The sequence below is a fragment of the Falco peregrinus genome, chromosome 6, assembly GCF_023634155.1.
Source record: "Falco peregrinus isolate bFalPer1 chromosome 6, bFalPer1.pri, whole genome shotgun sequence".
NCBI lineage: Eukaryota > Metazoa > Chordata > Aves > Falconiformes > Falconidae > Falco > Falco peregrinus.
Window position 1 is genome coordinate 23718360 of NC_073726.1, and position 22896 is coordinate 23741255.

Consider the following 22896-nt stretch of genomic DNA (forward strand, 5'->3'; position numbering starts at 1 on the left):
ATGAGTCAACTGGTTCAAGACGAGCAAGCAGATCTTGGCCCCAGGTGGCCTCCTCTCAACAGATGTACAAGCTTTCCCCAGGCTTCCCTTGGGCACTCAGCTTTCCATCCCCCAGGACAACTTCTTCCTTTTCGTTTCTGCTCCTTGCCCTTCTTCTGAACCCCGATACCAATACCATGCCCAGCTTCAGCAGTTCCTTAAGCACCAGCCAAGGGAACCCACTTCCTGTCATGCCTCATCACTGTCCTCTATCAGACACAAGGCAAGATGATAAATTTGGGTCCTTTTCTATAATCTCAAAATAAAGGACACAGCAAAAACTTCACTTTGGGTGCTCCTGAGACATGTAGAGTCAACAAACTAGAATTACATTAGACATAATGTAGCTACAGAGTGGTGTGGCACTGGCAGAGGCTGCCCAGAGCAGCTGTGGGTGCCCCATCCCTGGGGGTGCTCAAGGCCAGGTTGGACGGGGCTTGGAGCAACCTGGGCTGGTGGGAGGTGTCCCTGCCCGTGGCACAGGGGTGGAACTGGATGACACAAACCATTCTATGATTCTATGATAAAGCAGCTGAGTAGGGTAAAATAACTTACCTCAGATGAGAACCTGAGCTGATAATTTCAGTGGGGGAAATATATCTATGTTCTTGAGAAAAGTGGAGACAGATGGAGCAAATGTTAAGGTAAATATTACAGCATATGTATGTACAAGGGCTTTTCAATCTGAATGAACCATTTAGCGCAACAGAAACATTTCTGGGCATGTGCAAGTGCATCCTAGAGCCTGTGCATCTCCTTCCCTGTGGCCACTACCTCATTGAGCCACCACTCTGAACTAAGTTTAAATCTGCAGTTACAGTATTCACAGGGAAAATACATCTTCAAGGATTCAGTTCACAAACTATCGCCAAACAGCCCATCTCATCCTTGCCGGGCTCCCAGCAGGTTCATGTGGAGCAGTATAAAAGTAATACAATTTTACAAGTTGTCCACTTTAATCCAGCGAGGACCTGAACTACGGCCAGATTTAATCATCTCAGGAATCAATGTGGCCCATTTCATCTCCAGTAGCAGAGTCCCACAGCAGCATCCTGTCCAATCTGCTACACCAATTAAATTTCAAAAAGCATATAAAAGGACATCATCAGTTAGTCCTAAAAAGTCCAGTGAATGTATACAGAACAAAAGAAGTATTTTTATGAAAACCCACAAAAGACAGCATGAAATGACCACCAAACTGACTTAACATTTAAATATTTTCAAAGAACACCGGTCAATGCATTTTTTTCAACACTGCACGTAAAAGAAAACCTTTGGTTTACTGGAAGCAGAAGGTTTAAATTCGATAGTATGTCTCAGTTACATCAGAGTACTGACTCTGCAATTCACAGAATTCCCTCACCCTAATACAGCACGGTATTTAAGCATGAAGTTCATCTTCAATAAGGCATTGCTTTTCAAACTGCAGCAGAATTATTCATGTGCTTAAAACCAGGTACATGCACAAGCGTTTCACAAAGTTTCCACTCCTGCCCCTCTACTGTTGGTTATCGGTTTCCACTGGGGGTGTGAGTTTTTCATACAGCACTAGGCAGCAGAAAAATATTAGAAAAGGAACAACACTGTTATTGGAGGGAAGTCTGGGTGATGCTCGCTCATCTGATTTTGTACCGTTTTTCTGCCCTGTCACCTCCTCTACCATTTTCTACCAAATGCATTTGCTCTGCATTTCCTTTTCTCTCTTGAGAGATGTTATTACATGAAAAAATATCTGCTAGCTGTTTGGCGTGCACAGGGCAGGAGCAGGGCACAGCTGTGAGAAGCCCATCCCTCATTTCCTCGCTGCTCTTGACCCAGGTCTGTGTGCCTTTGGTGCGTTCCTCGCTCAAGCCACGGGGATGGATGAGTCTGCCTCACTTCTGAGCTCAGCTATTCCCTTTCAGACTTTGACTTCCTCGGAGGCTGAGTTTTGGGCACAGCTGGGGAGAGATACCGTGAAACAGACCTTCGATGTGGAAGGGACTACCCTGATATTACCCCGGTACAAAGTCTCCTCTACCTATATATAGTTCCCAAAAGAAGAGGGATAAGAGATACAGGTAGTAGTCATTTCTGTGTCAATACAAGCAGTTTGCACTAGGACTTGAACTCACATAATTTCCTCGAGACAGGATTTTAAGCAAAGTGGTCACATGGATAGAAAATGTGTTTACAGCCAGGACTTTAACTGTTACACTTACATATAATATCACAAAGCAAGGATTCTGCTAATGAAGAAAAGGTGTGCTTCTTTCATTGACCCTAATTAATCTTTGGGGAGAAGTAAAAACAGAAATATTTTTATTGACTTCAGGCTTTGCCAAAGCTGCATTTAGTTATATGAAGATCATGACCAGATTCTGCTTTTTACAAATACAAACTCTCTGTGGGGAAAAGAATCATAAAACCAAACCTCACCAGATTATAGAAAGACTGTGAACTGTTTCCTTCTCCCATTAGTTGTTTTCCCGTGTACGCTTTACTGCCAATATCATGCAGCATTTTATTTGTTTGCTGACCAGATGGCTGAGTATTTTCAAACAGGAAACAGAAAAAGCAACCCGTAGCAAATAAGACCTTTTTTTTTTAATATAATTTTTAGCTGAACATTAATCGATACTCAACTTTGGGAACACTACCTGCTTTTATGAATATTCCATTTTGGAGCAGGAGAAAGACAAAAAAGAGAATGACGACCCCTGCAACACAAGAGGGAGGCCACGTTTGCGAGGTGTAGCTCAGGAACTTCTGCCTGACTTGCAAGCACTTGTCTCAGGATAGGACCATGCCCTTTGTGAGTGCTTAACTGTATGATGTGTCTGAAATAACCCTGTTCATTGAACGAAGTAAGATCTTAAATCAGAGCCTGACAAGAAAAAAATGTAACTGTACATTCTTATGAGGAAGCCTCATCCAATATTGCCCTCTTGGGTTGCCTCCAAGCCCACGGAGTCCATTTCCACTGCAAGAACAACTAATAAATAAAGCCAAGGACAAGCCAGCTGTCCAAGGTGGCCTGAGCTGCGCGAGTGATGGAGAAAACACACCTTACATTTACCTTGGCCATCAGCTGCATTCAGCTCCTAGACTCTTCTCTGCACTCACGCTGCTAACCCCAGTCAAAATGACCTCCAGTAGCAGGTCTAGCCAAGCCCTGCCCAGTGCACACTTCTTCTGAAGTCCAGATTTACCTACAGGGCTAAGGCAGCTTTTTAGGCAGCTACAAATCTGCATTGGTTAGCATCTCCAGCAGCCAGAGAGCACTCGGAGCTAGAAGAAACCAAGGCTAGGCTGAGGTATGGGCTAGGCGGGGTGACAGCAGTAGGCAGAGCTTTGGTGGCAGCACCATTAAACCCTCTGCAAGGGGCAGGGAAATTCGTTATCACCAGTGCTGTATCAGTCACATCAATCAGCAGTGACTCATCAGCCCAGGGACTGGGGTAAAAGGCAGGACAAGGAGGAGACCAGAGCTTTCCTCAGGCAGGGTTCCCGAGCTGTCCCTTGCTATTGATTGTGCCCACGAGATATGATCCAGCCTACAACACCAAGAAAGAAATGCGTCCACAGCTGGTTTTCCTGCCCGGATAATGCAGTCAGCCCGCAATCACCTATGCTGTAAGCAAATGTAAATTGAACACCCGCCTTCTTGCTCTGGGATATTAAATCCAAACACAAGGCCTAGCCCATTTGAAAAACAGTTGCAATAAATTGCAAGGTGATCATTACGTGCAAGCTTACATGTTAGGTTTAATCCTGTGTATATCATAGACAGAAATTTACACGGGCATGAGCTTGATGTTAATTATTCCCTGGGTAGGAAGGGGTTCTGCTGTGTGATAATGAAGCTGCTACGAGGCAAAACAATAAAACTCTTTACTCACAAACAGCTCTCCACAACTAAGGACCAAGGCTGTGCTCCTGCTGTGTTTCCATTTTTAATTCAGCAGTTCAGAGGCAAAGATTTAGGTTCCTTCTCCAGTGTAATTAGGTCACTGCAGAGACCTAGCTCCACCACTGCGAGGTCCCAGCCCTAGCAGAGCACCTTCACCCCTGCAGCTTACAGAGCGCTGCAAAGCAACCTGCAAAGCTGTGTCTAACAGCTCAGGTAATGCACTTACAGTGGAGATTAATTCCACTGATGGGTCCAGATTGATTTTATTTTACTTTAGATAACTAAAAGTTGAGCATCTACCTGACATAAGCCAGAGTCCCTCTGTCAGTGGAAGAAAATGGGCGCTTTCAGCAGAAACACCACACCACGCTTTCAGGATGGGAGAAATGAGTCTTGAAGGGTGATTGTCTTGTCAGCTAGACATTTAGGTCAGACTAGATGCCTAACTTGTACAGTTAAAAGCGAGATAATTCCTTTTCATGGTATGAAATGCTGGTTCTGCGCAGTGCTCAGCTACTTCTACAACACCGGGATCTCATGCTTGGACTATGCATGGATCACTGGAGCAAGTTTTCTGTTCACATGGATTTTCGGCTGTCCTGAAGAACTGTGAGGGGGCTACATGCCCTCCTAACATGGCAGGTATTTGAGCAACTACAACCACTCATAGTCATCCCATGACAAAACTGCCTCCACTCACCTTTATTGTTGAACTGGGGGATTACCATGGGAGTTCACCCACAGCTTCTATTGTGATGTCCCATCCCATGCCAGCTTTCAGGGGCAAATCCATCCCAGGGAGCACACTAACAAACCTTGGGGTGATCTGGACAGTTTCGGGATCAGAGCCCTCTGGATCTGTCACATTTAGCAGGCCGGAGACTGTCCATGAAAGCAGGATATCACAACAAGAGTTTACTTTTATTTCCAGCATGTGTGGCACCCAGTGTGGTGCCCCTGGGTCTCCCCATCAGACTATCTACAGTATAAATGCTAAAGTTGAATAATGGTAGTTTGTTAATCAAATTGTACTTTCAGTAACAGTCATATAACGCCTCCCAAAACCTTAAGCCAGGCATCATTGCTTCCACCCCATCAAGTTCATATGATTATTTAAGTGCTACAGGACCTTAAAACACTATGCAACTTAGCTCCAGTTCATTTAACTTTCCAGATTTTTGCTTATTTTTTTTCTGCAATACTGAGGAACTGACTTCTTACCTTCTCTTTTCCCCCAGTTTTCAGTGAAAGCTGTAGTTCCTGCCTAACCACATGATGAGGCTTTAAGGAAATATTTTCCCTTGTTTAGCAAAGCAGTTCAAGAGATTAGCAGGTGAGTATCGCAACAGGCAATGCTGCAAACCAGCTTCTTTTTTTAATTTAAAAGCTGGAACTAAAAAGCAATGACTCTTCAGAGAAGCCAGAAAATATTTAAGTAGCATTGGCTCTAAGTGCAGTTAAAAATACTTCAAAACAAAAAGATTCAGGAATTGATTATTTTTTACATTATGGCTCCTCTTAGCTAGGGTGAATGGAAATCTGATCATCGATCACAGCTGTTTAGGAAGCAGTGCAGGGCTCAGTGCTCAACTATTTGTGATACCTGGTCTGTGCATCCCCTAAAAGGATGCCCTGACACTAACAGGACACGTTGCTTTGGTGCAGGATTGAGCATCTCCTCTAGATCCCCAGCCTCTCACCATGCAGAGGCTAACACAGAGCACAGCCGGCTTTCAGCCAAAATAAAGGAGAATTCAGGGTCCTGGTGAATCCTACATCCAGCACCAAAACCAAGCACTAATCGATAGAGTCACCCTGTCTGGTCTTCTGGACGAGGAGACAGCTGGCCCAGGTTCAGCTCTTACCCGAGCAGCTCTAGGGGAGAGAGCCATTACCTTGCTAACCAGGACACTTGACATTCATCACACGGCAAGACAAGCTGCTCATCAGCAGGTCTGCAGGGCAGGTGCTTTCCAAGAAAGGTGTGGCACAAAAAGATGAATCGTTTCTCCATTCCAATTCTATTAAGCGGCTTCCCCCCGCATCCCTCAGATGCACATCGGCTCATATTTCCTCCAGACCAGCAGAAATCCTGCTGCAAAGGAGCCTGGTTGGGCCCCTGTTTCTTTCCTTTCAAGATAAGCCTGATTTTTTTAAAAACTGGATTAAAAGACCAAACAAAAGAGAGACGACAAGAACTGTCTTGGGAAGCCTTACTTTTTCTTCATTTGCTTTAAGGAACCACAGAGCTGGAGATAAAAAGCAGCTAACCAGAAACAAGCAGCATTTGATCAGCACTGTTGACCTGCCAGCAGGAGGGAGCCACGGATATAAAAGCCTGGGAAAAATCAGAAGTCATCCATTCCTGACGTACATCTCTCAAAAAAACACAGCACCACCCCTATGTGTGTATAAAACACGGCTGGACTGTGTGAAGATCTTCCTTTGAGAAACTTCAGAGAGTAAGTACAAAACCAGAAGGATTTCACATACCACAAGAAACACTGTAGAAAATTAACACTTTAAGGGTCAGTGGCTGAGGTCTAAATCACCTCTGCCCTTGAGTTTGCTGCTAAAAGTCACCACCTCGCTGCATTTTGGTTATCTGGGACTGCACAATCAATTCAGGCACTACCATTAAATGCATACTGTACTTTATCAAGCCAGCAGCAATTATGTTAATGGCGTCTTCAGGTTTTGCACTCTCCATTGCTTCTTCCTCTAGCTTGGTTATCTGATGACTTTCAATTTTCTGACCATATTCATTACATCAAAAACACCTCTAAGCATGTTCAGGCCAGTTCCAACCTCAGAAGGAAAGTTCACCCTTTCCCCAGAGCAGGGTTTTTTCATCAAATTGGATTATAAGATTAGCATTAGTAACCCACATTGGTAATTATTATATAGAAAATAGCTCTTTTGGCTGTGTCTACCCTGGTAACCAGAAGAGGGTCAGGGATCTGTCCAGTGTCACAGACTGGCTCACCTTGTTTATGTGAGTCTCATCTCCCAATGCTCCTGTATTTGGAAAGATGGACACATCATTTTAACCAATCCCAAACACCCTGAGCCACACTCCTATGGATTATCCCTGGAAAATATTTGCACCTCTGAAATGGAACAAAATCTAAACAAATGAAAATTGAGCTTCCCAGCGTTTTCACCACCAAATAACAGAGTTCCTATCATTTTTTGTAGGTACTTTCCTATAGTCTTCAAGTATCATCATAAACCACCTCTGTTACAGTGTTGTATTTCTTGACCATAAAACACCAACAGATGAGAGAGGTTAAAACCATATCAGCAAGGGAAAATGGGATGAGTGATTTGCCCTCTCTTTGTACCAGTAAAAATTCTCTGTCAAAGAAATTTCCTAGTTGGGAATAGCCCATCATCTGGAATTATTTTTTTTTTCATTGAAAATGTATCTTACAGGCAGCAATTACTTTCCTTGCAGAGATGGCACTTGCATCTCTGAAGCTGGAGTGCAGACCTCCACAGAGGGAGCAACAGCCCAGTTCTTTCACACTTTTAACACAAACATCTCTCATTTTCTTCTTCCTACATCAGGAAATACAATTCTCTTGCCATTATCTCAGTGCACATCCAGGCTAGTTCTACTCAACCAAAATTTTATGTTCTAGAAACAAAATAAGAGGGGACCAGTCTTGTGCATGTCCCAAAGCCTTCTGCACTGCTTCTAGCCCCCAGAGACTAAACACTGAGTCATTTCTTCCACTCACCCAGATAAACACTCGCCTTTTTCTTTTTTTTTTTTTATTTTGGCAGCTTAGTTTTCAGCCGAATCAGCATTTTCTCTGACTCAGCACACAGTGACAGGACTGTCAGCACCAACACAGGGGAGCTGGCAGCTCAGCTGCACATGTCGTCTTCAATCGTCTTAAATCAGCCCTGAGCCCATGTCCCAAGTGCACAGCGATTAATGTCTGACACTATTTATCAAAGTGAGTATCACAATGCTTGTGAAACAAGGTCACTGTTATATTTGACTAATGTTTTGTAATTCAAAGGGGTTTGTTTGGCTTTTTTTAAAGGTCACTGTAAAAAAAAGGGGGGGTAACTATTCCTCTTCTTCAAAATCAGAGATTTTCTCTTTCAAAATACTGAAAACCAAAATGTTTCCACTACCAGCAGCCAAAACCTAAACAGATTTTCAAGTCCAGGATAAGAGCTAAAATATTACCAAGGGAGAGCGGGAGGGGCGTTCTTTTCCAAGTGGGTGTAAGAGTTAGGAAAGACATAGCCATCCTGGCTACCAGCATGGGACCTTACAGTAGCAGCCCCTAGAAAAACCTTGGCAACATCTGGGAGACATGTAGAACCCGTTCCCTGACCTGTTCCCAAACACTGTTTCTTTCCTATCTCAAGCATGAGGGGTTCAAGGCTGCCTTTCTTATTGCCAACCCTTATCTGTCCTCCACTTGGGTTTTTTTTTTTTCCTACTTAACTGGTGCTTACCGCTTCCTTCAGCAGGCATTGACAGCAACCTACAGATATGACACAGGGGCAGCCTGCTCTGACAGCATCTCCCCGCTGCCCACAGAGTGAGCCCTGCAAGCCGTGACACCCCTGGCCCTGCCCCACGCTGGCTGCAGGCGGCAGGACTCCTGCCAGCACCTTCGCTTCAGACCTGCGGGCCAGGGTTTCCCTTCCAGCCATTCCAGCATTTCTGTCCCAGGTCATCAGCTGGCATAAAGCAAGGCTCAGTCCTTGTAAATCTTTCCCAACCAACACCCGGTGGGAAACGTGGCCCGGAGGAGGCAGCTGACACCCCAACCACTGTGCCCACCCATCCCGGCACCCAGCACACTGACGGTCCTGACAGGCACCGTGCACGAGTGGGTCAGGAATCCCAGCAGAGCTCCTGCCCTTGCTCAACCTCTCGAAATCTACTAAAGCTATGCGGAATAAAGGGATGGGGGGAAAAAAAAACATGGGGGAAAAAAAAAAGGAAATAAAATCATGGGCTTCTTTATAGATGATAAATACTCATCCTGAACAATCAAGGGATGTTTGATGATGAAAGAAATGCAATCTTCTGTTGGATTAATGTCTATTACTCTTTTCAGTTTATGGTCTGTTATAGCAGTTTCTGCCATGCCTAATTTTATTATTCTTGAATCATTACAACCATGTCTCACTTTCCATTTTTTACACCAGCATCTCTGTTCCTTCTCAGGCTTCAAATTCTGACACCTCACCAGTTTGTCCTGTGCTTCCCCCCACCTCCTGTCTTGGTCTGCCTACGTGCTGAGGGACCTGTGTCCCCACGTTTCTCTTCTCACCTTTTGTGCACCTGTTTCCACTCCATCGACTTTATCATCAGCAGTTTTATAGCATGGTTTTTGCTCCTCTTTCCTCAACTTTACGACCCTCCATTGCCACAGCAAATGGAAGCTGTACATTTCTCTTTTCGCCTCAAAGACACAAGTCTGCATAGCAAAAGGTGATAAAAATAATATGATCTGTCTAGGAATCTTTCCACAGCCTATTCTGCTTACTATGAACTGTTCATAAATTAAGAGTTTAAGACCTTGCAGGGTGTTTAGAAATCAGGGGATACAACACTAGATCACCCCAGCAGCTGGTATAGATAGCTTCTGCCTTGTTGCCAAACTAGCCAGTGCTTCAGAGAAAGGGATGAGGGTACTAATAAGGGACAGCAAGAAAACAGACTTAGAAGAATTCCTTCCTACATGTTTAGCAATGAGCTAATCCCTTCAGAGATTTTAAGGCCAAGAGAGACTAAATGAATCCCAGAGATCAAGAAGTCCCAGAGGCTGTTTACAGTTACATGAAAATAAAAAAAAGTATCACCTTTTAACAGCACTAACATTTAGACTTTCAAGTGCACAGAAAGCCTTTTTATGTCTACCTTATCCTAAAGGTTTGCATCTCATTACTTTTTCTACCCTATGCATTAATGGATGTTCTTCTTTCTCTTCCTCCGTCAAGTTATTCCCTTCTTACTTAGACAGCTCCAGCCTCTGCTGTGATCGCTGTATGCTTATTGAGCAGTTACAGAACAAACACAACATTCACGGTTCCTGAGTACTAGCGATAAGGCGCAAAAATACTGTTACAGGTTTTGGTTGGGTTTTTTTTTTCAGTCATCCATCCAACTTATTTCACCATGAGCACAGGGGCTGTCTACAGAGCCATCTACAATAGCCCCAACCCTTTTCCCAAGCAGGTACAGTTCACTTAACAACATAAGGGTGTTTCTGATACTCAGATTCCTTCCAGCAGCCATCCCTGTTATTCCTACCATCTATACTTGGTGACAGGCATACTGACTTACACGCTGTGCTTCCAAGCCTGACACGTATGTCCTCTCCATCCTTTACATGGAAAGAGAGAACTTCACCTTGCTTCCCAGGCTGCTTAGTTTAGTACCTAGTACCTTGATTTAATTAACTAATATTCTTAAAATACTTCAAACTTAACTTAGGCACACCCCATTTTTTAACCTTTTCTCATCATGCAAATTGGCATTATTACAACATACTTAATCCACTGTACTTGACCTAGTTTCAAGTTCATGTTTCCCCTCCCTCCTTAAGACTTCCTTGGCCTTGTCTTGCATGTGATTTTACAAAAGATTTTTTAATTGTCCAAATAAATCTCTCCTATCACTTTTATCTTCCCCAGAAGTATTCCAGCAGACTAGTACAAAAATACTTTCCCTTACAGAAGGCGTTTAGCATTACCCTCTCCATTCACTTAGTAACTTTACAATTCTGTGTTGGGTTTACCTGCCTACTGAAGTGGCCGGTAAACCATCCAATGCAGCAGAATCACATTTATTATCTGTATCAAAAATGTATGTGTTTGCTGTCAGTCTGCATGGTAACTGGGAGTCAAACAGGGTATATGAAAGAAAACATTTTTGCCATCAGCTCGGATGTTCTGTATCTCTCTTCGTAAACAATTTGGCTGAATGCGAAGCAAGACAAGAGTTACTTGCTGATATTTTTAATTTTTTTTCTAATGGTTGAAAGAACAATAGAGGGAAAGGAATGATGAAATTAAGAAAAGATCCATTTAGGCTGAGTATCAGTTAAAACGTCCCAAAAGCAAAATCTGTTCAGATTTGGGGGAAGCCAAAGAAGACTCTTTCATTTGGGAAGTTTAGAAAAATCACACTGAACACTGGAAAATAAGATGTAACAAAGATGCTCCCTGGGGACAGGGGGATGGGCATGAATATCTCATCATTTCCAACAAAATAGCTTAATGTGTATTTAATGCCAGTGAAAAACATGGGTGTCATCAACCCTGCTCAAAGCCATAATTTATGAAATACGTGAACCATTTGCATTAGCGGCTCATTCATCACTGGCATAAGCAGAAAGCATTCACCAAACAGTTATTCTTCTACTGCTGTCCTAATTTCAGTTACCAAGTCACCAGAAGCCCAGGTTACAGCAGTGGGTCCCCCCAGCTTCTGCACCCCAGGGGGACCCCGGCCATCAAGGCCAAGCCTGCCTCTGTCTCTTGGAGCTGCACCTAACTCACCTTCTGGCATCGGAGAGCTCAGGGAGAGCTCGTGATGTGAACGGTCCTCACAGCCCAGACTGAACGTTGTTACACCAGAAGCTATGGCTGTGTCAATTTATTCCAAAAACTCATGGGAACATTCATTCAAGCTGCTTGTATGTCTGGTTTGCAGCACAAACACACCTCTCCTAAATTCAGTGTGCTGACCTGCTACAGTCCCTGATGAAAGAAGGCAATGACAAAAAGGTTTCTGAAGAGTGACATTGCTATACATTATTACTTTTACTATCTATGTAACCAGAGCACCACGGAGCCTCGGGCATAGCCAGAGATCCCACTGCTCCCAACACTGTACCAGCCCAGAAATCTCACAAACTGGCAGATACCTGTACTTCTTGTAACAGTGAGGAAACAGAAAAACAAGCTGTTGGGGAGGGGATGTATGTGCAGCTACAGGAAAGATCCCCTATAGATTCAAAATTAACTACCTGCCAGTGCATGAAACCTTGCGCTTCTCAAGCTTTTTCGGTATAAAACAAGACCTTTACCAAGTCTTCAAAGGACGGCAATACTCTCTAACAGGCTGTGCTTTCTCACTGTGCAACTTCATCCTTGCCTGAGCCTGCCCAAACCAGAGTCAATCACAACAAGAGCTATTGTGATTTTAATAGCAATACACCCAGATCACCTGGATTAGGCTGAATTAGAGCACATGGCAATGTTTTGAGACCGACGGGTAATAGCTAGATATTAGCCATGTTTTACATGAACTGTTACATTTTGTTCTTCCCTTCTGTAAATCAGCTGATCTGCTGCCCTGTTTTTTTGCAGGGTTTTGTTTTTTCATTCCCCCTCCATCCAGACGTGTTTGTAATTATGTTCTCTGGGACATACTGTTGCATGGCAGCACATGCACACACCCCAGCACGAGTAACGTACAGCTTTTTAACCATGTGAGTGATGGATGTCTCTGTCTCAAAGAGTATTCAAGTGAAACTGAAGTAAAACAACACTCTGTTCTTCTGAAAAGAAAGCAAAAGCACTCAGGTCCAGATCCAAAGGGGCGCAGAAGTGAGGCTCAGGGGGGAATTTGCACACCTAAAGCCCAAGACAGAATGCTCAAAATATCAGCTCTACTCCTTTAGTAGCTCAGCTGAGATTCAGCTGTCACGTTTAACCATCTGCAGAGGTTCATTTTTTTAAGCAAATACTTTAGGATGAGATCAGCTCTAGAAGGGCCTGTTTCCCTTCACTAGCTGGAAAGGGAGACAGGTAATGTAAAGCAGGTGGCTACATAAATCCCCCTTTCTGAGGATGCCTAACGTTTAGGAGAAACATGCCACTGATCTGGGTATCCCACATGCCCTCCTACTGCAAGATTTGCCAGCCCAGACCAGCACTGAGCAATTTCACCGATGCTCTGCTACTTGCAAGACAAAAAATATATTCAATAGGCGAGGGGGGAATAGCCTTTGGGGTTGGGGACACCCCGTTTCACTGGAGAAGACACAGGCTTCTGCACCTCTGGACAGGGAGGTCCACACTGCAATAGCTCCCAAGCATGGATCAGGACCCTTCACCTGCTGAGTTCTCCAAGCTGGCTGCAGCCGCCCACTCCCAGTCCAGTCTGAGAATATACAAATTATTTCTTGCTAAACCGTGCAACTGCAGTAGGAGAGGTTCCTGAAGCATCCTCAGAGGGGTAAGAGAAAGGGGACTGATCACTGCCAACCCACTTAAAGGTTTCTGCTTGCTAGAGCCTTGCCCCTCTTTGGGAAGGTGGTGCCTAGCCTCTTCACCCCTACGCCTAGATTTAAAACACAGGAAAGACCCACTTGCGCTTTAAAAGTAGCAGTGAGGAGGATTTCCCTGCACATAGGAGTGAGGATGGAAACCCTGCAGCAGAGCTTCAGCCTTGGTCCCCTCCCTCCATCAGGGCTCCTTCTAGGCCACCCGGAGATGGACCAGAGCATCCCTGTCCGGCAGCCTGGGCTCCTGCATCCTGCACCACCGTGCAGAGCAGTCCTCGCTCCGCCGACACCCGGTCCCTCCCGTTACGGGTTTTTACAGCAGGAGACAGGCAGAAAGTTTCTCTCCCTATGTCACGCACAGGGCTCAGCCCAGGACACCCCGGGCTGACACGGGAGGGTCGGGACACCTTCAAACCCTTCCTCACTCTCCCCCCTTTTGCACTGATTCAACACACTATTTAGAAAAGCAGCGAGGCCAGCCGAGTCCCCCGCGTTTGGAGGGGGGCTCTGCTACTTCCACGCATCGGAGGGAGCAGTGACAACGGGGGGGGTGTGTGTGTCCTTCGCGGCCCACGGCTCCACGCGTGATGCTGGGGGGGCTCGGCCGCCCCGCAGAGTGCCCGGCATCACCACAGCAGGGGGTCCTTCTCCGTGGGTCTGACCTCTCTATCGTCCCGCAAACAGCCCGGGGAGGGGCAACGCAACCAGCACCTGGGGTGCCACCCTCCACCCGAGCCTGGTGCATCCTTCCCCACCCCCCACCCCCGCCATTAGGGATGGGGAAAAACCCCGGGAGGAGGAAAATCTCACCTCTTCGCAGGGCGGCAGCTGCAGGGCGGCCGCCTGCCAGCCCAGCAGCCAGCAGCACACCCAGGCGCTGCCCGGGTACCCCCGCTCCGCTCCGGCCCGCCGCATCATCATCCTCCTCATCATCCTCTGCCCCCGCCGCGGAGCGCCCACGCACCCCTTCCGCGCCGCCCCCGGAGGGGAGCGGGGGGGGGGGGCAGGATCACCGCCCCCTGCTCCTGCCGGAGACCTCCCTGCCCCAGCCGGCGGGTCGGGCTGCCCCTGGCCCTGAGCCCCTCCTGCCGCCGGGCATAACCCCGCGGGCTGGCACGGACGGCAGCGGCCCCGCCGGCCGCCCGCTCCCGGCAGCCGGCACCTCCAAAGCCGGGAGGAGGGGCTGGGAGGAGGAGGAGGAGGGGGAGGAGGAGGAGGTGGAGGAGGAAGGCAGGCAGCGCAGGCGCATGCTGCCGAGGTTCGCTCAGCCCCGGCGTGGCAAACGGGAGAGCGGCTGCACCCTCCGGTTGTATCTCCCCAGCCCCGAAGGCTGCGGGGTGGGAGCGGCACTGGGCGGGCGAACCCCCCTGCCCTGCCCTCCTGCGGGGTGCTGGCCTGCAGCACCTCGGCACCGCACGGCTGCTGGCGATGCGGGGTGCTGGCACCCACCGCCCCGCTCTGCCGCAGCTAAGGTCGCCCGTGATCCCCGCTAAGGTGGGATCCCACCGGGTGGGATGTGCGGTGGACCGCTGCCCTCCCCGCCTGAGGACGACAGCGACCCTCCTCCGTGGGATGGATGGGAGGGCACGGCCTGACCCAAATCATTATTATCCCCAGCATCATGCAGACTGTGCCCTCAGTGGTTGCCTTTCAAGCGGGATTTTGTGCCCCCTGCCCCAGCGATGCCCAGCTACTCAATGCCTAATTAAGTGTTTTTCTGTCTGTCCTCCGCCTCCCTGGCACCTCTACCAAACCTGCTCCCTTTCCTGCTCCCCCCTGCCTCTTCCCTCCTTTCTCACCTAACCAGCAAAACCCAGCGCAGACACAGGGCTCCTCCTCGGTAGCACGGTATGTGCCTGTTCTTATGGAGCCACCTTTTTGAACACCAATACATTGCCCTTTTTTTTACCACTTCTAGTTTGTTGGGTGAGTTGTTGGGTTTTTTTTTCTTCCTTGCAATTTTTCTGCAACTCCTGGCCACCACGATCCAGGCTTGACTCAGCCTTTATTCACCTTTTGAAAGGAGATGAGGAATGTAATGGTAGAGTCAGATCTTTGCCTGCATCGTGTAACCCCTCTTGCCACCCCTGGCTGGTGTCATCGCTGTGACTGTATGCTAAAACAAAAATGGTTTAATTTGCTCATTTTATGTCATTCGAGGACCTTGCTGGAGCAGTCGAGAAGGGAGCTCTGTGACGACACTCTGCTAACAGAGACAAGCTTGAAATTTCCCTTTGTTCTCATACTGAGCCTTGCCCTGCTTTCAGCTCTCGCTGGAGGAAAGAAAATGGGTTACGGGTTCTTCCACCGACAGTCCCCATCACTCACCATGGTGCCAAATGAAGCAGCTTGTGCAAACTGTTACATGAAAAAGTCAAATTATCTTTCCAGAAAAAGTGGAGAACAAAATAGAAATTGTGATGCTGCTTTATGTTCTGTGCTCCTGGACCAGTTAGATCACACAGTTGGTCCCAAGGATTTGTTGCTTGGCTTAACTGTGGGGTAAATTTCAATGTTCAAGGAACGCCGATTGCAGCTGGAGCAGCGGTTCCCTTTACATTTGCTAAAATAAAACACACAAAGCTGCTGACACTCCTAGACGTGCGGCAAGGAACTTAGCCTGAAAATACATGGGAGAAAATCACAGTGGTTGGATTCAGCATGTCTTGTCATACAAGGAAAATGGGTACAAGGCCAACTTCCAGAAAAGTGCACTTCTTTCTTTTACTGCAGTTGTTGGCCTTGAATAAAACTTCAGGGTGGGAAGAAGAAGCCCCCCTGGCAGAGGCTGCTTGCAGAACTGCCTTCTGCAGCATGAGGGTCACTGCCCTTATGTACTGCTCATTTCCAGGTATGCTCAAGAAGGCAACAGGGCCACTAACACAATGGCAAGAGTCAGTTCAAGTGAGAAGACCTCCCATATGGCATAGGGATGGGTGAGGAAAGGGAGTATCAGAGTGGGCTTTGTCAGCTTCTCTGTCACCCTTTTGTTTCACCAAATTACTTAAATTTAAAACTCAGAATGGGAAGAAGTCAATTTACAAATAAAAGGCTAGATACTCATCTTCAGTGCTCGCTGTATGTTACCAAAAATTTATTTACTGTCCTCTGTGGGACTTGCTGTCTTCCTAGCAAAAAAAATCACTAAGGTCTGAGATTTTTTTTGTCTTGCTTTATGTTTCCAAAAGACAGAAGGTTCCGAAATTTCTTGAGCTTTAAAAGCATGGCAAAAATTCTGCAGTGCATTGTAAGCATAAGGCCAGCAGGAAAAAGAAAAAAAAAAAAAAAAGCATACTATTTTAAAAATTAATCAGCTTAGATAGACATGCACAAATGTGGTAAAGGAAAGCAGCACTGGATCTGAGAAGCATCATGTAACTTTAACACCAGAAAAAAGTAACAACTATATACAAGGCAGCAGAGTTAAAGGATTTTTAAATCTAGGAAAAGCAGAGAGCAGGCACTGAAACTGGGGGTTTTGAGACCTGTATCTGAAATCTTGACCTAATATTTTGAGTTAAGTGAGAAGATGCAAAAGTAATTCAGAAGAATCATCCAATTTGATTTAAAAATAATTGCCCTGCGCTACTACGTCAAAGTACAGAAGAAAAAGAAAGGAAGAAAACTAAGTAGTGAGCAATAATTTGAACTGCAACAAGTGTGAGAGGTGTTTCAAGCTACATCTCCAGATTTGCCTGTGTTTTATCATGCCTCTCCATCAGTCTGGCATAAGTTAAAGATGCTCTTAAAAGTGTACCTTTGTTCTGTTGTTGTAAGCTGAGCCCAGAAAAGCCCAACAGCTTTCAAGCATTTAGGATCCAGGTCTGTAAATGATTCTTCCTGACATCAGTGAGCTGCTTAAAGTTAATCATGGACTTTCATGTTTGCAGAGCTCAAACCATCAGTTTCTCCAGTAGCCATTTAGCCGTGGCAGGGAAGCAGCCCGTATGTCGCTAATGTTAGTGACACCAAGTGAAAGGGAAAATTAAATGGCTGCCAGCTACTGTTTGGATGACAGCAATTAGTAACTACACTTGGGATTAGTCAGGCCTGTGGGCCGACATTGGCTTGCGTGGGAATACATCATAGGGTAAATGAAATTATTAACCCTTTTTATCTCTGCCTGCTTCTGATGAAAACTCCTTAAACACCTTGCCTGCACTCACATTTCACTGCGGCTTTTGGAAAAGGTAACCAATATAAAGCAATTTCCTGGAGTTTCTTCATTGGAACTCATTTTCCAGCATTGGTGACTCTCCAAGTGGTTAAATTATGTGATCCCTCTAGAAGGGTACCTGGTTTTCCCACAGCAGTTATCATGTTTTTTAATTTGCTAACACGTCCACCTGTGGGCTCTACCACAGCACATTATGCTCAGACATCTCCTTTTTCTTACAGACCATATATTTTCCTATATAACCTGGTATTCTGAGCACTCTCCATGAGGGTATACCTTACCTGAGATAAAAATCAGCACTTTTTCAACTTGTGTCATCCTGGTGCTTTGCTAAGTGCGGTTCAAAATAGCCTTAATGTGCTTTTGCTCACACACATGTTCTTACTTTTGGATTCCCAAACTCTTCAGGCTCTTTGGAAATTCAAGATACATCACAATAATAAAAGAATGCTTTATACCTGCACCTCTGGTTCAGCTCTGACTTACTTAGACACCATTTCTACTTTCAAGCAACTCAAGCACCATTGTGAGTCCATTTGAGGACAGTCTGGAGAGCCATGCTGAGAAAGCTGATGTGTCGGGACAGAGGCTGAGCAGTCACCACAAAAAATGGGTAACGTTTGCAGTGGGGTCTCCCTTAAGGTTGCCTGTAGCCCATGGAAGAGCCCAGTGCTGGGGGCCTTAACTTAGGGTGGGGTACTTTGGGAGCACCATTCACCTTCTCCTAAAAAAGTAGTTATAAACATGTAATCAGGAACCTTTCCTGAAGGGTGCCTGGAAGTGTCCAGAGCTAAAAGAGATAGGAGTGCTCATCAGATGTGTTTTAATCACCTATTTTAAGAGGAGCTGAATGCCTTTTCTCTCCATGAACTGTATAGGTAGCTCGGATATGGACACCTACACACGGTTAAATGAAGCCCACCCTAAATAATTTTCTGCTGCCTGGTGCTCTACTTAGATGAGGTTCATGTCCTCCAGATTTAGGCGTGTATGAAGTGGCACACGTCTGACTGGCCCGTGCACTATGCTGCACAGCCCCATTTGCATCCAAAGCAGAGTACAGCACAGTCAAATGGACCTGGGACTGTGGCTGCTGGGCTATGTGATGTGGCTATGCAGGCTTCACCACATCAGCTGTAGCCTCCTGATACAAACTCACACCTGCAGAACCCTGGAAAAAAAAAGGCTTTCTGGCTTCAGAAAAGCCAGGATCAGCTTTTATTGCCTTTTTGTAATTCTCACTCCTATACGTAACACTCAGCATCTATCCCTTTCCCTCTTAATACCCTTGTTCCTGAATGCTGCATTTTCGTCTCTTCTCCCTGGAGACATTTAGAGTACCTGTATTTTGCTTTTCTAGCAAGCTTCATCTTTTGGAACCCATTTAAACCTCTGGGAGCCTTCCAGTTGTGATGTCTTTATTCATCCTTTCTCTCATTGTGACTTTAGTTGAATTTTCCCGTAAATCATGCTCATAGCTTGGCACTAGAAGAGCTTCTTGAATACATACAATTTAATATTAGCTGTGCAAAGGTTAAACATAAAAGACCCGAGGCACTCTTGCACCATTTTAATCTACAGACCTGGAGGAGAGAGGTTAGAGAGGTAAGCTGCCTTGGTTGAGTCTGAATCACAAGAAATTCAGCCATAAAGAAGAATTTATCTGCTTTTGAGTTAGCCACGTGATTAGACAGCTTCTTCTTTGCTTTCTAGACTAAGGGGAGAAAAAAAAAGTCAGTTTTAAAATGTATAGACCAGCTGATTATTCCCTCCAGTGCATATAGAATAAAAAGCGGTGATCACTGCATTAAAATCAGTTAGCATGTTTGTTTCGAGTAAGGAGGAACAGCAGTGGTAAATATCTCCAAGATAACTGATGACAGGCAGCAGGATCAGCATCCAAAGCCTTTTACTGTTGCTATTAGAGTTTCTTAGCCATTCATCCACAGGCACCTTTTCCCAGCAGACCTATTTATCTGCTATCAGGTAGCAGGAGTGTGTTGAGTAATGATGATTCTCCTGACTTTGCGTGCAAAACCGAGCCTTGTTAGATGACTCTCAGGGACCCATCATGACATGATCATACCCAAAGAGGACATGCTGTCTAGGGGTTTGAGGTGAGCAATATGAAAAGTAACATAGGTTTATTTACAGAGCATTAAGTGCAAACTATTAGAAGGCTAAAATCTATACGCTCTGGCTGTGCTGATTTGGTGTGTGCACAAAGTTACAATGAATGACACAATAAATAGCCCTCTGCACTAAAGAAAGGTTATGTTGGCTAATTCTGTATTCTTGTCTCTCGTGGTGCTGGGCATATTGAGGCTGATCATCTTCCCTGAAGGTTAGTAAGGGCTCTGCAGACGTACATCCTCGGCTCTGGGAAAGAGCAGGAGGCAGAGCAGCCTCTGCACAGTGCTGTATCCCTGCCCAAAGGGTCCTTACATTACCCAACTTCTGCAGCCACCATTTGTCCCTTGCACCATCACCGAAGTGCCAGAGGCCACTAACCCATGGTGTGGCAGAGAGAACTCCCTCTCCCACCCACTCCACCAGAAGCATCTTGCTTCTCTAGAAAAATAAAAATCAAAATGTCACAAAGCTTTCACATAGTTGCACTAGATGACCTTTAAAGGTCACTTTCAACCCAAGCCATTCTATGATTCTATGATAGTGTCCCCTGCAAGGAAAGGGGGCGCATATTTTCTGCTGAACAGCTTGATCTGATGAAGGCTTTTGTGATTAAAAGGCTGCATTTTCGAGGGTCTTCTCAAAGGTCTTTCTGCTTCCCCTGAACCAAGGACAACATCTCCTGACTCTTCAAAATCTTCAAAGAAAGCAATGCCGGGCTCTCCCAGGGAAATTGGTGTGAGCATAATGAGCCAACATTAAAATGCTTTGAAAGTCCCACCTGTTTGATAAACAGGAACTTCTGTGGATATGGCGTGTTTTGTTACCATATTGGTGCTATGGTTGGCAGCAAAATTAATTGAGCTGACACTGCCAGTAGTGGTGACACACACAATGGCAGCAAACAACTGCAACTCACTAACAACAATATTGATTTTCTGCTCCCAGAGGAGCCTTTGTAAACTTTCAAAACCAGTTTTTCCAAATAAAAAGCACCCAACTAAGTGTCAGAGACTGAAACAAAGTCATTTTAGTGGAAGGCAGAGATGTGATTTATCATGTGAGAAGACTGACTCTGATATCACCTACATGGGTGTGAAGTTGCACTGACCCTATGTGAGCATGCTGCTGAAACAGGTCTTTTCAAGGTGACTCCAAGGTGATGCTGTGACCAGGCAGCCTGATCTACCCTGACATGCCGACCTACAAGTCAACGTAAAGTTCCATCTATATCTGTGGGGCTTCAGCTCTAAGGAGGCTATAGCCATGTGTGTTGCACCTGACTCCTAATGCTCCTGCGGGTAAGGATCTACGTACGTTAAATCAGAGCATGTTGGTGTTAGATGGTTTTTCAGCTATTGACAGGGAAAGCTTAAAATGCACATTGCCATTAGAAGCTCTCTCAGCATCTGGGAGGCTTTCGCCTCCATCATTACCACTCCCAAAAGCAAAAAACTACCATCAAATGTGTGCGCTAATGCAAAACCTTCATAACGACCTCTTCTTCTCTCTGTCAGTTACTGCAATTAGATAGCACATCTACCTGCCACATGCATCATCTATTTGAGAAGTTATTTTGTCCTAACACTGCGACAGTCACCGCTCAGGTTTTTCTGTAGTTCAGCTCTGTATGAGTCACAGAGTATTTACCCAGCACATTGGACTCTGTTACGTTTAATTTCTGAAAACAATTGCTGCAGCCACTCAGGTGCTGCTAGCAGATGCCTGCATGCTCAAAAATAAAGATTGCATAAACTCTGTCTGTCTTGCTGCATTTCCAGCCTTCCTCTCTTGGAACTCCCACACGTTTTAATTCATCAAACCTAGCTCTTCCCTATGGATCTTTAGGGAAAGAAGCAGGTCTGGGGTCAAGACCAGCAGAGGAGCAGGCCCCCAACTTGGGGGCTTTCACCCCCTTTCCAAAAGGGAGGGGCCACTCATCTGGGGGAAGGATGCAATGATCTGGAGGACAGCTGGGCTTTGTGTGGTTTTCCACAGAAGGAGGGAGCAGACACATACATACCACAGCAGCCCAGTCCCCACCTTCAGCAGCTGCCTCAGTCAGCCTTGGTTGCTCCACAAGTAGCGTCAGGGTGAACTGTCTCTTAAGCAGATGCTCTGAGTCCTATAGATTAAAGAGTATTACAGCGTCTTTAAGAGTATAAGCTGTTTCCCTCACAGGGAATATGGCAGTACTTGAGCAGGGAATACACCTTTGGCTGCACGTTTACTTCTCCAGCTCCCTCAGGATGATGTTGTTTTGACATAAAGTCTTAGTTTGATTTGCTCCGCAAAATACCGATTGCTCTGTCAGCACCTTTACATTTGGTAACACACAGCAGCCTTCAAAAGACACAAATGTAAATTTGCAATTTAAGGGGTGAAGTGATTTATTGCACTATAAATAGCCTACCACATTAACATACTAGTGCTCAAGTGGCACTAAGCTAAGAAGAATACTTGTAAATGTAATTTTGTTGCTTTATTAATTGTTCTCTCGTGGATTTGCTTTCCTCTTCACCACTTATCTTGGTGTCTGATTTTTCCCCCTTTAAGCTGCTGATTAACTTATTACCTTACCCAAAAATGCATTTTCCCCAATGTCTTTCCCAATACCCCCTTTCACTACAAACTCACTCGCAAGAAAATATTTCAAACTAAAAGTCTGCGAGGCACACCGGTGCATTTTAAATCCCACTTTCTGAACAGAGATTCAGTTCGTGTGCTAGCCCCACTGGTTACAGAGATGCAGAGCAGCACGGTGAGGACAAGGACCTGCAAGAGAGCTGTCTCTGGTGGGTAAAATGAGTGCTCCAGGAATGACTTTTCCACTTGCATCACTACTACTGACTCATTCCAGGTAAAATACATTCTTTTGCAGGACATCAACCCAAAGTTTACTTACACCTCAGTTAAAGGCTTAAGGTGGGATTTCAATAGACTTGAGAGACGAACAATGCTTTTATGGGTCTTCCTCCCCAGACTGAACTGTGTTTTCTGCTCTCTTAGATAAACCACTTTGTATCTCTTTATTTCAATTTCTTTCTCTGTAGATTAGTGTTTACTCAGCCTTTGAGATGCCTGGATGAGAAGGACTTATGGCAGGACAGGAGGGGTTTGTCTGTCTGTATGGCCCAAAAAGTGCAGTATTGAGCAAGTGAAGTTGGTGTGCAAGTCTCCATGATCCAAGCTTCTACAGGACCACAGATGCTCAAGCTGGAGCACGTGTCTAATTGTCCTTGGTATGTGGATGCTCATTCCAGCCTGGACCTGCCCACAGAAAGATACAGGATGACCCGTAAGGAGCCTGGTCCTGGCACAAACTCCTCAGGGGTCAGCCAGGCCTCCAGGGCCACAAGGAGGACCAAGTATCTCAGGATGGGACA

General features: G+C 45.7%; 1 protein-coding gene across 1 annotated transcript in view; it reads right to left on the reverse strand.

The window, feature by feature from the left end:
* ELAPOR2 (endosome-lysosome associated apoptosis and autophagy regulator family member 2) overlaps positions 1 to 14381 on the reverse strand; it is a 103752-nt gene extending 89371 nt beyond the window's left edge. The window contains exon 1 of the mRNA XM_055809065.1: positions 14014 to 14381. Coding sequence (XP_055665040.1) covers positions 14014 to 14136 — 123 coding nt within the window. The 5' untranslated portion in view covers positions 14137 to 14381. The remainder of the gene's footprint in view (positions 1 to 14013) is intronic.
* Between the last annotated feature and the right edge of the window lie 8515 nt (positions 14382 to 22896).